Source organism: Ambystoma mexicanum, chromosome 12 (genome assembly GCF_040938575.1).
Source record: "Ambystoma mexicanum isolate Mex_15411 chromosome 12, UKY_AmexF1_1, whole genome shotgun sequence".
Lineage (NCBI taxonomy): Eukaryota > Metazoa > Chordata > Amphibia > Caudata > Ambystomatidae > Ambystoma > Ambystoma mexicanum.
Window position 1 is genome coordinate 1,138,616,025 of NC_090936.1, and position 16,565 is coordinate 1,138,632,589.

Consider the following 16,565-nt stretch of genomic DNA (forward strand, 5'->3'; position numbering starts at 1 on the left):
CCTCCATTTCATTGATGTACAAAACTGTCAGTCAGAACCTGATCTGTCTCTCGCGCACAAAAAAGGTTTTACAATCAAATTAATCTGTGCTTCCTCACAGTCTCATGCATACTGTGAGGGGGTTAAGTGGGGTAAATGTTCTTCTCTCAATGGTGGCAAAGCCACCTGGACATATACACAGGTTGTCTAGACTCCATGTTTCAGCCAATTTGGGGTGCATACAGACATATGTCCCACGTATTCATAAGGTGTGGCTGTGGTGATTTCTCTCTAGGCACAGAGGTCAGACCTCTTGAGTGAAGCTAAAGTCATGGATCTTCAGGTGGCCACAAGTAGCTGTATCGAAACAGAGTACTTGATAACACACATATGCACATCTTGAGGTAGACAATCAAAAGGTTGACTCCCAAAGAAAACAAAACGTAAGGTCCGCCTGAACTTTGTGAGATGGTAGCAGCGTTAAAATAGTGGACTTCATAAGAACCCAACGTGTTGGGTATGGTGCAATCTCAGGTGAGAGTACACACATTTGTGAACTGTAGAACGTCCTGGAACCACCATGTAGTAACAAACCTGTATCGAAAGTGCACTTCCAAAACAGGAAGTGCAGTTCTACTTGCAATGCTGGTGGTATGACGTGAGCACTGAAAATGCCCTGGGCCGCTGAGGAAGGTACCTTGCACAGAGGACACCCCCTTTCATAAGAATAGTGAACGCTAGAAGCAACAGTAAGGATGTGCTGTACTGCACAAAGTCTTAAGCTGCAGGAGCAATCTTATTGTGCAGCAGCTGTTCGCTGCCCACTGCAACACATGAGCCAAGCAATGGCTACTGTATATGCCACAGGAGTCACATGGGGCTCTGCGGGTACACTACCAAAAATAGTAGCAGGCTGAACACCCACCACCAGTCCCATAGGATGCGTTCACTGAACACCTTACCCAAGCCAACTAGGGCTTAAAACTAGTTCAGACGAATGCTACAACGTGTACACAGCAATTTTACAACATAGCCAAGGGAGGCATGGTAAATATTGTAGAAAGCCTCCAAGAAGACATCCTGGAGGCCAAAGTTGTCTGTGGGCCTACTGCCACAGGTTGAAATCTCTGTACAGAAGAGTAGCAGTCCTGCAAGGGTGATCAGGGATTCTGTCCCGTACGAGCGAGAATCCAGAGAGAGTAGAAGCAAACGCCTCCATTTCCAACAAGAGACGTGCACAGTCCCCGAGTGGGGTTAAAGAAGGACCCCCTGCATGCCACTTGAGAAGTTCCATTCTAGAGTGCCTTTACTTTAAAGTGATATTCTGTGCAACAGACGTTCTGTGTGATCCCCATAGTTTTATACGTAGGGTAAATAAATACATTTAAACAAATGTGGGAGGTTAGAAAGACATATCGTACCCTTATTTGCATTTCTTGGCCTTAAACATGGTGGATGTCTGACTATCATATAGATCTGCTGATCACAATGGTGGAGTTTGACTTTGGCTATACGGGCAAAAATCGTATTTATGTGTGGGTCACGTCACGTCAGGATACGTGCTTAGAGATCGAAATGGTTGACCTCCGGGGCAAGATTGTATTTTACTCTGCAGAGATCACAAATATAAACAGCACAATACGTGTAATCTTTGAATCAATACATCCCTGGAAAAACAGTAATTAAAGAGTTGAGACTTGATTCTTTTGTTTTAATTTTCTGAAAACAAAGCTTCAGACTCAAGTGTACAATAAAAAGGAGAATCTGTCAGCTTGCAAACTTCAGATGAATACACAGCATTTAATGAGCAGTGCTCTCAAATTTCCCGGTGCCATGTGTGAAAAGTCATCCAGCCCTGTTTTTTCCTTACAATCCTGGTGCTTGTATTTTTCTTAAAATTTTAAATGGAAAAGAAAAAAGTACAAGTGTCACAATTCAAAAAAGGAGAACTGGCTGACCGTCTCACGCATGGCACGGAGCAAACGGAGAGGTCTGAATGCGTCAAATAAATGTTTTACCCCCACCTAAAACACATTTATTCTGAACAAATACAATAAATTAGGGAGCAACATTGGCTTGATCACATTTCTAAACTCTACCAAAGCAGACTCAATGGGAAAACTGCTCCATGAACCTGGAAACACACAATTGCTCAGGAAAGTTGATCAGACCAGCCCCTTTAGCACGATTCCTCTCTTCAGAAGCTAGAAACCTGCGGATCAGGCAGGTAGCAAACGGTTCCATCCAAAAGGTGTGCGGGTTAGTTGATGGAATCTCACCTTTCGCCAATCCAAATGTTTCCTTGAAACTTTAAACCATTTGCTGCAGGCATCCACATCAGCAAAATGACTGTGTGTGGCGATATGAGGTTTCGGTCGTGCACGGCTACATACAGGTGATGTACACCTTAGGGAATAGCACATTAAAAAAGACATTTTGTTCCCGAAAAAGTGGTCCCAATTCACATCCATGAGATCATTTCCGTTTCTTTTTCTTTTCGTCCGCTGCCATCTTTTGCTTCACTTCTTGGGCTGGCAGGGCTCCCAGTTTCTTATTCTTTGCCTTCTTGACTTTTTCCTTGATGGCCTCAATGTCTATTTTCGTTTCAGTGGAAACTAGATAGAAAGTAAAAACAAGCAGTGTTAACCCCAATTCCGATTTAATCACCCAGCACATAACATGGCACCTCAAAAAGGTAGGGACAGATTAAGAACAACACGCTGAACAATACAAAATGCACAGTTCCACTGGTGCACAAAAGAAAACACAGCTGCCTTTGCAGCATTTTGAAAGAGCACACGCCCTGTTCGGCATGGGTGTGTACCTGTAAATGTGAGGCCCATTTCATTTTGATCTTCATCTAACCTTGAGCTGACAAACATGACTCAGCAACATCAGCTACATTTTTAGAGTTAGACAAGCCAACAATGTATTCTTCTCAGTTTCTAAGCTTTACAAATGGCCATTACTTCTCTTATCAGACATGAATAGATGGAACCGTTTATAAAAAAACCCATTGGCGTATATGTTTCGAAACTTATGCAAGTGTCACGCAAGCAGCCCTATGGTTTAGGTTGATTGATAATTTACAGGGGAAAACGACAAAGTGCTTTAGAACTTTTGTCCTGATCCACAAAGGTTCACCAAGCAATCAATCTGGCCGAATTTGAGCATTTCGGTACATTTTGTTGAATTTAATGAACGTTTTCATGGGGAGAAAAAGTTGAAAAAGCAATGTTAATTTCACTGGGTTTCCTAGAAACTCAAAAAATTCAAAACAAAACCTTTCAGGACGCATATCTCAAAAACACCTATTGCGATTTTAGGCACACAGCTAGCCTCTAGCGCGATCTGCTGCACAATGCAGACATTTCAAGATACTCCAATGTTTCAAATGTAAATATTTATCGATCTATTCGGACCTATGCAGTAGGATGGAGTAACAAAATAAATGATCGATTTGATCGTTTGACCCAGTCCATTATCCGCACATCGCCCTGATAGAAAAGAGAAATGCAGCATTGCGTCCATCGCCTGCCATGTTCACGCTACCACATCAAACCACCATTCAAAATCCAGTGCTAGCATATCAAAGGAAAGGCAGAACCAAACCTAGCATTTGTGATAGATTGACAGATGGGCAGCTGGGTGAACGGGCGAATGGATGGGCAGATTGGTGGGTAGCAGGATGAGCAGATGGGTAGCTTACATCAATGCTATAGTTGAATTATTAGTTAAGGTTTATTTCTAGAGTGATGGGCTTTGTATTAGGGATATACTCCAACTGATTGTTTTCATTGCAATGTTGCCATTCATACCTTTAGTAGACTCCACTCTTATTCATAGTAACATCAGCCGCTTTTACTCCCAAAAATAGGTGGATAATATAGTGTTCTCTTAAAATAGTTGGTAGTAAAAATAGGCAACACAGAATTGAAAGCAATGGACACATGGGACCCAGACCCCTCCCCCCGCCCCCATGCCAGCTGCACAGATGTGTTCCAATCAACAGAGAAGCATCATATGAAGGTTGACAAATAATATTGCATAATATGAAGAGAAAATTATGCATTAGAAAAAGATATTGGCTTTAGAGTTCAAATATTTTAACTTGCCACAACCCCCACAAAATGGGAAATACTTTTTTACTCCCATAAATAACTGTACTCCCAACTACAAAAAAGGGGGTATAATTTACTGCACAAAATCTTCCCTGGAACACTGCTTAAACCTTTTTTAAATATTTTTTTTCACTGATGTACATCTGTGTGTGTATATTTTTTTTCACCGATGTACATCTATGTGTTTGTGTGTAATGTGAAAAATAACAGGAATTCGTCACTCCCCAGGGGGAGCCTTTCCATGTGAGGCTAGGAAGGTGAGCCCGTTGTGAGGGGGTATAGGCAAGAAGGACCTCACCGAGAGAGACTGCCCCCCCTGTAGGGACAAGGGCTCAGTTCGTATGAGTAACTCCCTAAGAAACATAGCATTAACTCCATAAGTGTGGAGGACGAGGTATCGCGTTGTCCGCACTACGTTTCCAGTATGGGGGACGAGATACCTCGTCCTGCGCATTGTGTATCTTTGGGGGGCGGATCGTCCCCCCCCCGTTGCTCCCTCGCTCGCTCTGACCCCCAGGCAGTGAAGGGGAGGACTTCTCCTTCTGTGCCTGGGACTCGAGGGGATGCAGTGATGACGACGGCGCACGCTACGTGCGCCGTCATAATCAGGAAATTAAATTCACATGCTGAAGCGAAAAGGCTACAGCATGTAAATTTCATAGGGACGTATTTGCATCCTGCAAGGGCATTTCCTGCCCGATTTGGACAAGTGAGGGCTCGTTGGGAAGGGGACACTCTTTCCAAAGAGCACTCACTTAAGCAGATTGCTGGTCATGGATTGTTCGATCCTCGACCAGCAATCCCTACTGGACCCCAAGCCAAACAGGCTCCAACCCAAATAATGAAAAAAAGGGGGCACACTGTTTTGCCTTCTTTGGGGGCAGGCGGGTGCTGTTTTGCAAAAAAATGTATATATTTTGGGCAGACCTCGGGGGAATCAGGGGGCTGCAACAATGGCTGTGAGCCAGCTCCCCCGCAAGGAGAGCCAGTTCCTTTATGCCTCCCTGGGATGCAAAGTGAGGTCTGGCCCCATATTGCCACTCCTGGGAAGCAGAAAGGACCACCATGGAAACTCCTGCCCCCCCCACCAAGCAAACAAAAAAGGGGGCATAATGTGTTTTGCACCCGTTCACCCCCAATGAAGGCAAAATAAATAATGCCCTCCTGAACCTCCCGGACAAATGGTCTTGTCTGGAAGTTCAGTTTTGGAAAAAAATGCTTGGGGTTCCATCCTCTACACCGATTCAAGTGATTCAGAAAAGAATTAGGCCTAAACTCGCTACATATTTGTATTTGTATTTATTTATTTATAACGCGCAAACCAGCAGGCCCGGAGGCATCAGGGCGCAATTTGTAAAAGGTTACAGATATGCAGGTATAACAGAGAATCATAAACATTTACACATGGGATCCGATATGCAGGTATAACAAAGAATCATTATATACATTTACAAGAGGATCTTATATACATATGTACAGTAGTTTCAGTGCCGATAGGTGATAGTAGCGGTCGGCAAGTCAGGGTAGGTCAGGAAGAAACGCGAAGCCGGCCTTAAAGCTGGTTGAAAAGCCAAGATCTAGTATTGGCTTTGAAGGTATTGAAAGAGTCTTCCGCTCTAATTGAAACAGGGAGGGAGTTCCATAACTTGGAAGCTAAGACGGGGAAACTTGAGCCCCCTGCTTTTTGCAATTTAAATCTGGGGATCGCTAGACAGTGGGATTGGGCTGTTCTTAGAGGTCGGGAGGTAGAGTGGCGCGACAGTTGACTACCAAGGTAGATCGGGGCTTTGTTGGCTAGGCATTTGTGCGTAAGGGCGAGTGTTTTGAGTGAAATTCTCTGTTTGACAGGTAGCCAATTTAACTTACTTCTGGTTTCTGTGATGTGGTGGTGTCGGGGAATGTTTAAAGCGGCACGAATGGCGTTGTTTTGTGTCGTTTGAAGTCTGTTCAGGTTCTCTTGGCTGGTGCCAAGATAAAGAGCACTGCAATAATCAATTTTAGCCATAATAAGGGTTCTCGCTAGCGTAACGCTGTTAGACGTAGTGAGGAATGGTCTGCAAGCTGCGATAAGTTTGCATGTGTATGCAGACGCAGATCTGACAGCATTAGTTTGTCGGGTTAATGAGAGTGTGGCATCAAGGAAGAAACCTAACGTTTTGGTATCTTTTGAGACACGAATGATATTACCATCTATGTTGAATGACTGATAGGACGGCTCTAGTCTGCTCAGGCGTTGTGCAGTGCCCAAGATCAGGAGCTCCGTCTTGTCATCATTCAAGCACAACTGATGTTGGGCCATCCAGGCTTGGATGACCAAGTAGACGTCATTAAGGGCCTTGGTGTCACCTAGATAATCACCAGTGATGGGGATGATATGGCAGTACAATGGAAAAAACTATCCTTCTACGCAAAATATTTGTCAGTCTCTGCAGCGCCCATGATAAGAGCTATACAAGAGCAATTATTACTTAGATCTAACCCAAGGATGTACGCCTGGGAAAAAGACTGCATTGAAATGAAAAAGACCTTCAAAATTCAAACAGACCTGCTACTCTCTCCAGCATCAGTTAAAAAGAAACTGAGACTAGATGATTGGATTAGAACAACGGATGAGATGGCGTAGCTGAGCTTATACCAAGAGCTGGCAACCGAGTCAAGAAAAAGGGGGTTCCCTCACCCATATATCATCAAATGTCCCCGAGATGTTTTGTGAGAATTCGTTCCAACCTCTGCTTAACGGGAGAGATTATTGCAATAAGAGACCCAACACGAGGAAAGAGCTCAATCTGTAGGTTCTGTTTGAGGAGAAACAGCAAGGAATCCCTTAAACATCTTTTCATAACTTGCTCCTTCTTCACAGAGCAAAGTTCTCGTTTCTTTGACCGCTTTCTGGTTAACTTTCAAACTACATCCTTGGACATGTGGTCGTCATATTTGTAACCCCATCTATGGTCGATTTCTACTAAACCATTTTGAAAAATGAGCTGGAAAAGAAAATACTGGTGCCCTAACGTGACATTTTTCTCCGAGTTCCTCTGTCGGTTTGACGGTCTCTAGAGGAAACGTTTGTGAATGGGTTGCATGGGTTTATGCTTCCTGTGGTATGGCTTTGGCGTGGCTAAAAGTTTATCGGTAAATCATATAGCTTTATAATAAAAAAAAAAGAGGAGTAGATCACCAGGGACAGGATTTTGGGGGTGGGGGCTGCTTGTCCTGTTGCAGAACCGCTGGCTGTCCTGGATCTCTAGCCAAACCACAGTTAGAGCTTTTCCCTCTGGGGAGAGGCAGGGACCCCTCTGGGGAGAGGCAGGGACCCCGCCGGGTCGCCCCATGACCACCGATGGGCCGCTGGGCAGTAGGCACCTGCCTCCCTTGTTGGCCGACCGTCCACAAGTTCTGCAGTGGTCCCAGGGAGCCCTTGCAGTGAGCCAATGCCTCCCCAGAGAGAAAAGTTGTAACGCAGCCTAGTCAGAGCTCCAGGACAGTTGGGACTGCTGCCCCTGGCCACCTGTCTCCCATGTTGGGCGACCGTCCCAAAGTTCAGCGGCAGTGCCAGGGAGCCCCGGCAGGGTCCCCGTCCTTTCCCGAAAGGAAAAGTTGTAATGCAGCCCGGCCAGATCTCTGGGACGGCCGGCGGTACTGCCTCCTGCCTTTGGCACCTGTCTCCCATGTGGTCCCTGTCCTTTCCCAGAGTGGGAAGCTCTAACGCAGGCCAGCCAGAGCTCTAGGATGATCGGGGGTGATGTCCCTGGTCTTGGACGGCTGTCTCCCATGCGGGTTGACCGTCCCCAAGCCCCGCAGCGGTTCCAGGGAGCCTCGGCAGGGTCCCTGTCCTTTCCCAGAGGGAGAAGCTGTAACGCAGGGCAGCCAGAGCTCCAGGATGGCCGGGGGTGATGTCCCTGCCCTTGGGCGGCTGTCTCCCATATGGGCAAGACCTCTGGACCTTGTTCTACTGAATGAGGGGAGTCTATTTCCCCTCATCTATTTTCCTCGGACCATGGGAACCCTGTACATTGTGTTTATACTTTAAAAAAAGGTATGGAAAAAGAGTATGACTTCACAAAATAAAGGCATCTGTGTTTCACTTATGCAGCACACAGCACAATATGTGCAGTTTTGCTGTGAGCTTTTTGGGATCTCCTCTTTTTATTCTTTTATTTTCCTTAGGAACTGCTGTTCTCAAGGTTAGAGGGATACATTTTATCCTCCTTAGATTTTCCTTCAGAGAGATCAGCACACATCACCCTCTGTGGAGTGCTGAGGGGTTACCCAGTATTCACTTTCTATCTGCTCCTGTAACAATTCTATTACAGTAACAAGCATAAAACTATGGCTGGTGGCAGTGGATGTATTCTACCAACTTTTGTGCTGTTTTTGCTTTTGTATTCACAGCTGCGGCTATGCACAGAAGGGCCATCTTTGTTCCAACATGGTGGCCTCTTTCTTTTTTTGCCATTTCTTGTGTGGTTCTTTCTTGGTCCATCTACCATCCTGGGAGTGGGGGGGGGGGTAGGCGAGGGAGGAGGTCCTGATTTGAGTTTTGTCTTCGGCAGGAATTGTTATGGAGAATTCTCAGAAATGTTCTAATTCCCTCCACCTTTGAGTACCCCAGCAACTTTGCTGGATTTTGAGGACTTGATTTTTGTTTAACTGGAGGGAATGAGACCCTTTTTCCCACTCGCACATGTATTTTAATGTGATTTTGAACTCTTGTTTCTTTTGGTTGTGGAATCTGAAACTCCATAGGCATCCTCCTTTACATTGTGTCACACAGCACCTTCAGTGCAGTGGCACAGGGAAGTCTTTCAGATTTACAAAGGTTTAACTACCTTCTCTGGGATAAACTACTATTTCCAGAGCATTTAAGTGAAATTGACTTTACATTTGTAACTTTCTAGACCCAGCACACACTAACTTCCAATAGGGTGCTGGAGGGGTTACTTAGTTTCCCCTTTGTCTAGCTTCTCATGTAACATTTTTATGTTACCCTTTTCTCACTGAATGGCTGGTGGCAGTGGTTTCGTTTTAACTACTGTGGTGAGTCTTTACCGCGGGCTGTGTTTGCAGCTGCAGTAAAGCACCCAAGGGTGCTATTTTTGTCAAAATGGCCCGGTCTTCTTTTTTCGCCATTTCTTTGTGAAAAGGTCCTTCTCGAGATTTACTCTGTGCACCAAACCAGGTTTGGCCCCATTGTTCGCTTTGCCTTTGGTGGGATTCACGAGTGAAGCCTGCCTCTGGCTCCAGGGTGTCTGGGGTAGGCAGGAAGTAAGGAGGTGCCCGCAACTCCCAGTGCTTAGTCTCCTAGGAGACCCGAAAGCACTCTGGCGATTGGCCGGCTGACTGTCCGGCATGTGTGAGAACTGAATAAAAGGCAAGGCTTTTGGCTTGGAAGGCAGAGTCGACCACTGGACGAAGGAACCGAAGAAGAACTTGAAGAGGACGCCTGCTGCAACTCCTGGACCGTTTGTTTGCACGGTGAAGCCCTGCTGCAGTGCTGTAACTCCGAATTCCTATCGACAGAGAAGCCCCTGCAAGGATGACTTCTCCCCTTCAGTTGGTGGGACCAATCAACTCCAAAGTAAGCCACCTGGACATCCATCTTGGAGCTGGTTGAATTTCCACAGAGTTGCTGCTGGAAACCATATAGCCAGGGAAAGGAACACCAGATTGTGTGTGTTGTTTTTAAGCTTGCATAGAGCTCCAGGAAGATCCTCTGGACTCCCAGGAAGCAGGACTGACCGAGCCTGAGCCCCCTCAACAGAGTGCGGAACCCAAGAAGCAAGAAAAGTCTATCTCAACAGCCAGGAACTGCGGTGTTGCCATTTGCGGTAGACACAAGGAGCTGAAACACTAAACAGCCACCAATTTGAAGATTGCCGGTCGCGACCGGCAATTGTCACATTGCAGTGCAGGAGTCCCCAGAAGTCCTCCCCTCTTGTCCCCACGGCTGAGGCCCAGGAACAGCGAGATATGCAGAGCTGCACAGGAACAGAAGTAATCTGATGCACTTTTTCTTCAATACAAAGGTACTGTAAAAAGTCAGAGAACTTCTTACTGTAGAGTTGCTTGCATCTTCTACTACTCACAAGTGTAACAGCTTATAGCCCTACATTTGATTCTTCTTTTCTTCAAAGACTTCTAAAACACTGTGCAAAGACATTCAACTTACCTGAAAGTCTTTGCACAGTGTTTTAGAAGTCTTTGAAGAAAAGAAGAATCAAATGTAGGGCCACAAGCCGTTACACTTAGCTTCTTTCACTGAATGACTTATTAGGGGATCTGAAAGTATTTGCCTGCTTAAGAATATTTGTGGTCTCTTGTATGTTCTAAATAACCTTTTCCTTTGACTTATTACTATATGATTCTAAATGCAACAGTGATACATTAATGTCCCCGGCACCCGAGGAATTGAAGTCACCTGAGGGTGTAGGTAGTGTCTGTGGGCCATCCCAAAAGGCCATCTACTGGTTTACAGATAATAAGAGTGTGTATTTCATGAATTGAATTTGAGTGTTACTGTTATATTGCTCCCTTCTAAAGAAGGCTTATTCTAACTGACCGATACATAAATTAATAATTGTTTATTCAAGAATCCTTGTGTGTAAGAGTTTATTTGAATACTGGTCACTGCGAATCTCTGTGCAACACCCCTACAGCTCATATTGACCCCTCTTGGGATAAGCCTGGCTGCTCAACACGCTACTAAAACTGTGTATTACAAGCTTATACCAAAGGTTGGGTTTTCTATACCTGTAGTCGGAGTGATTTGTAGTGTTCCCGAAGGGTACTGCATACAAACTTTGCCCAACAGGAACCCTTTGTGTAGCCCGCTGAGGCTCCAGTGTGTCTGCGAAGACAGGAAGCATGGGAGGATCCCAAAACTCCACTATCCCTTGTCTTCTAGTGTGCATGAAAGGAACCAGTTCCCACTGGGAGGCTGGCTGTCCCGATTGGACAGCGACCAGCCCCTTTCTTTAAACTGCAGGGAGAGAGTGCAGAGGATGAGTGTGAAATCCTGATAAAAGGTGAGGTTCCTGAGGCAGAAGGCAAGTCGACCACTGGAACAGAAGATCCGGTCATTACCCGGGATGCCTGCAGCCCCTACAAGCATCCGCGACAAGACCCACTGCTGTCCCAACCCGGTTTTCAAAATCGACAGAGGAGCTCCGAAGAGGATGATTCCTTCCCTTTTGCTGGTGTGACTAAGTCATTAAGATGAACTGCCATTCCCCCTGACGTGCTGTGACCTTGATGGGCTGCAAACCACCAATTCCAGGGGACCTCCGACCCAATTGCAGTGCATCGTCTTCCCGTGAAAGAATCCTCTCAGAACCTGAGTGAGCTCCAGTTGGACCTCCAGAGGCAAGACCCCGCTCCTCAAAGTTCCCTCACCAGAGTGCCGGACCAAAGAAGCAAAGCCAATTGACCAGGCAGTAAACATTCATCCTTGGATCCTGTGAAAAGGCACCAAAACTGCAGACCGACGTGGGAGTACAAAGAATCCTTTGCTGAGAGTACTTTCTCTCGGCTGCTGCGACATCCCTTCCAAAGTCCCTCCTTTTGTCCCCATGAACAAGGAACAGGAGACCCAGTCCGCCGCTGTTGCACCCAGCCCTTAAGACGCTGCACTGGCTTCCAGTAGCCCGAAGGGTGACTTTCAAAACCTTATGCATCTCCCATCGAGCACTGCATAAAACCGGACCTCAATATCTTCAAAACAAACTAAAACCCCATCACCCCCCTCGCACCCTAAGATCAATCTCAGCCGGCCTCCTAGTCATACCCAAGACAAACTCAGTCAGATTAGGCAGATCATCATTCTCAGCCTTGGCCCCCACCCTGTGGAACTCACTCCCACCCCACATCCGCCAAACTGAGGATTTAATATCTTTCCGCAAACTGCTGAAAACCTGGCTCTTCCCATAAAACCAACCGGTAACCAACCTAACCCAAACAGACAAACAGCATCTCAACGACACCAACCCAACAAACTACCTGAGGCGAGAAATGGACAGCTAATAACCCCAAATATAAACTAGAAAGACAAACAGAATTAAACGAGTAAAGTAGATCAAAACAGTGAAGTGGATAATAAGAATAAATCATAGGGAAATAGTAAGGAGATGTAAACTGCTGAAATGCACAGAATGCATGAGGAGGGAACGAAGTGAATAGCGTCGATGAAATAGTTAGAATGGATGAAGCGTGTTGAACAGATGAATGCAAGAATGCATGAGTGGAAGAACAGATGACTATATAGATTGAATACGTGTGTAAATCGAATGAGTAAGTACATCGGATAAGTGTATAGAATGGATGAACATGTTAAGCGGCTGAGTGTGTAGAGTGGTTGAGTGTAAACAGTTGAATGCACTGAGTGGAAGAATGCATGAGTAGAGGAACAGATGACTACATAGATCGAATGAGAGTGTAAATCGAATGAGTATGTAGATCGGATGAAGGTATAGAATGGATGAACATGTTATGCGGATGAGCATGTAGAGTGGTTGGGTATGTAGATCAGACGAGCGCGCATGGCGGATGAGGGCATAAATACAGAGAAGCGAATGTAGAACTGATTGTACAGAACGGAGGAGCGTGTAGAGCGCGGAGGAGCGCAGATGAGTGTAGAGAGCAGATGAGTGTAGAGAGCAGATGAGTGTAGAGAGCAGATGAACTTATAGAACAGGATTACTGCGTACTAGCGAATGACTAAGGGGCTGATGAGTGCATACTAATGTTGAATGCGTGGAAAGCACGAGTGCGGGGAGCGGATGAGTTAAATGTGTGGAAAGCACGAGTGCGGGGAGCGGATGAGTTGAATGCGTGGAAAGCACGAGCGCGGGGAGCGGATGAGTACGGGGAGCGGATGAGTACGGGGAGCGGATGAGCACAATTAACTGTTGAGCGCAGGGAGCGGATGTGTGAAGCGAGCGAATGAGTGCAGGAGCGGACGAGTGCAGGAGCGGACGAGTTGAATGCGTAGAAAACACGAGTGCATAGAGCAGATGAGTACATGGAGCGGAGGAGTCCGGGGAGCGGAGGAGTCCGGGGAGCGGGCGAGTCCGGGGAGCGGGCGAGTCCGGGGAGCGGGCGAGTCCGGGGAGCGGGCGAGTCCGGGGAGCGGGCGAGTCCGGGGAGCGGGCGAGTCCGGGGAGCGGGTGAATGCGCACGGTGGGTGAATGCGAAGTACAGGCGCAGACAGGGTGCATGCGTGGGGCAGACAGGAGTGCATGCGTGGGGCTGTCAGGAGCGCGCGGGGCGGACTGGAATGCATGAGTGCGTCAAGCAGACCGGAGTGTGTAGCGCTGACGGGGAAGAATGGAATGAATAAAAGTCCATAGAACGGACTGGAGCGCATAGAACTGCGCGACGTACATAGTATGGTCTGGAATGCATGGAACGTTTGAAAGAGCATGTAACCCATCATAACACACCCCACGCTTACTCTCTTCTTTACACCACCACTCAACTAGAACACAGAGATACTATGACACCATTCGGTATAACTGTTCTCATACCAACACCTCCCGCTCACTCCCCATCACTCTAAGTAAACACTGCTAGTAACACACCCCCCAGCCAGGCGTTCTCCTCAGGCCTAACGCAGCCACAGTCGGTCTGGGTAAATCCTGCCAGAACAAACATACCCCTGATCTCAACCACCACACCTACCGCTAAGAAGCAGCTATTTCACGAATACCGCACCAGCTGCACACATACCCGGTGCGCACACGTGCCGTTGACTCTCCCTACTCTCTCTACTGACCTGTTCCCAAGGGCGTTCAACCTATCAGCGCCTTCAGACCATACCAATGGTATATAAGGCGCTATATAAGTGCAAAATAACATAAAATGAAAGAATCCAGCTGCATCTTCTTCATCACTCCTCGGATACTGTGGGACTCGGGGTAGTATTTAGCTCAAGCCATTTTGTCACTCCTGTGTTGCTGGAGTGCCGAGTCTGATCTTTGGGTGTTGACCCATATCGTTTGCCCAGGCCTAATGCTTGTGCCGCTATTCGAAGCATTCTACTTACTTGTAATAGAAGGATCCTCTGGAACTTTTCCATTTCTGTTGCTGCGTCTTACCCGATTTACCCACCCACCCCCAAACTAGGGATGGACTGCTGAAGACTTAAGGCCATTGAAAAGTATTACAAGTCTTTGAAAGGGTTGAACATTTTCAGAGTTGCTAGAACAAGTGATTTCACTTACTATTGAACTGTGTTCATGATCTGTATACTTCCCTACTAGTGGTTTACTCACCTGGAAGTATTTCTAATTGTTTTTGTGTTGATTAGTTAAAGTAGTACTTAATTACCTGAATAACTTTGCATTGTATATATAAAAATGTCTATTTTACTATAACGTGTGTAGGAGTTTCTTTGGGCCTATTTATTTACTGAGTTCATTGTGCTGACCCTACAGCTCAGGTCCTCCTCATACGTTAAGGCTGGCTCCTCTGCCATTCGACCAAACCGTTGGGTAGTACAGACGTATACTAAGAGTTGCGGCCTGCATGCCAAGGGGTAGTTTTATAAAGTCTCACCTTTAGTAGACTTTAGGAAAACTCGCCCAACACCCTTTCTCACTGCTCCTGTACCATTTCTGTTACAGTGACAAGCTTACAATTATGGCTAGTGTCATTACAGCTGCGGTAATGCACAGAAGGGTCACCATTAATCTAGAATGGAGCCTTATTTCTTTTTTTGCCATTTCTTGCGTGCTTGTCCTTTCTTGGTCCTTCTTCTGCTGTCCTGGGAGGTGGAGGTCCTGGCTCGACTCTAGTCTTTGGTGGGAATTCTTTGAGAAGCCTGCCGAGGCTTTAGAATGTTTGTGAAGACAGGAAGTGAGGGAGGCGTCGGAAACCTTTGTCTTCTGGCATGCCCGTCTGGAACCAGTTTCAACTGGGAGGCTGGCTGCCCTAAAAGGACAGCCCCCCCCCCCAACCAAAGTTTGAATGCAGCATGTGTAATGATTGGTTGGGTTCCTGTATAAGTGGTTTGGATCTGGAAGCTGAAGACAACTCGACCACCGGAGCTGAAGCCGATGAAGAAGAGACTGCTGTAGCTATTTCCAGCAACCGGAGATGCCTGCTGTGTAACCGCTGCCTGTGCTGAACCCCTTCTTCCACATGACAAAGGAGTCCCGAAGACGACGCTCAGACCCATGGACTGGTGGGACCAATGAGTCTTAAGAAGACCCGCATTTCGAGATATCCCACAACGAGCTGTGACCTTCCTGGGATGCAATCCGTTAATACCCTGGGACCTCGAACCAGAGTTCTGTGCATCGTCTTCCGAAGGACTGATATCACTGAGTTGCTTACTGCCATTCTGAAAAGTATTATAAAGTTATTTTCTTGCCCTTGAATTGTGTTCCACTTTTCTAAAAAGTAATGTTGGTGTGACTACATATTCCTGAAACAGAATAAGTGTAAGGGTTTACTCCCAATAGGGAGTTACTCACCTTGAGTAGCATACTGCCATTAAAACTTATTTATTTATTGAGCACTTGTAGGGCACCTATACATACATCAAAAAGTGTTTCCAGGAGCCAGAAGGGGGAGGGAAGGGAAGTGGGAAATAACAGTTACGGTCCTACCAGGTCTTGTGACATTCGGATCATGCAAGTGCAATAACAGGAAGTGCAGGGAGAGGGGAGAAGTGCAGGGAGGGAGGGGGACAAAGACCTGGGCAGGGGCTATGGAGGCACAGGAGGGCAAGTGCTCGGGTAAAAAGGGATTGGTTCAACTAGTGTGAGGGAAGGGGGTGGACCAGGCTCAGTATGCTAGTAGGGGAAGGGTGCCCGAGGGCAAGTGCTGGTACAGAAGACTGGTTGGAGGAGTGCCTGGCACCAGTATGACGCATGAGGGATACAGACAACCAGACAGGCAGGTGGAACTAGCAGGGGAGGAGGAAGGAGGAGGAGGAGGAGGAGAAAAGTAAGGTGCTGAGATGCTTCCGGAATTTAGGGATATCTGGCTCAAGATGGAGAGGGGCAGGAAGGCCATTACAGATGGAAGCTCCTGGCGAAGAAAAAGAAGCGTCTGACTTGCCGAGAGTTATAGCTAGAAGACCGAAGAACTCTAGCAGGGAGGTATTTAGGGAGACGGAGTTGGATGTAGTGCAGACACAGGCCCCAGAAAGCCTTGTGGATAATGCAGAGGGTCTTGAATTTGAGCTAGTGGAGAGATTGTAGGGCCGGAGAGAAGCGGCCCCTGGGCTTGAAGTCAAGGATGAGTCTGGCAGTCCTGCTCTGGATTAGTTAAAGAGGACGAAGGGAGGAAAGAGGCAGATTAAGATAGTCAAGCTTAGAGCGAACCAGAGCTCTGGCGACATTGAGTTTCTGGGGGAAGACGAGTAAAGGGAGAATGCCTCTGAGGAGGTGAAGTTGAGAGTTAGATTTCTTGATAAGGTCAGCAATGGGAGGTGAGAAGGAGAGAGCAGTCGAAGAGGATACC

General features: G+C 46.7%; 1 protein-coding gene across 1 annotated transcript in view; it reads right to left on the reverse strand.

Annotated features, from left to right (window-relative positions):
* Window positions 1-1,676: 1,676 nt before the first annotated feature.
* Window positions 1,677-16,565, reverse strand: part of KRR1 (KRR1 small subunit processome component homolog) — an 85,623-nt gene continuing 70,734 nt past the window's right edge. Inside the window, exon 10 of the mRNA XM_069629708.1 lies at window positions 1,677-2,594. Within this exon, the coding sequence (XP_069485809.1) occupies window positions 2,455-2,594 (140 nt within the window). The 3' untranslated portion in view covers window positions 1,677-2,454. The remainder of the gene's footprint in view (window positions 2,595-16,565) is intronic.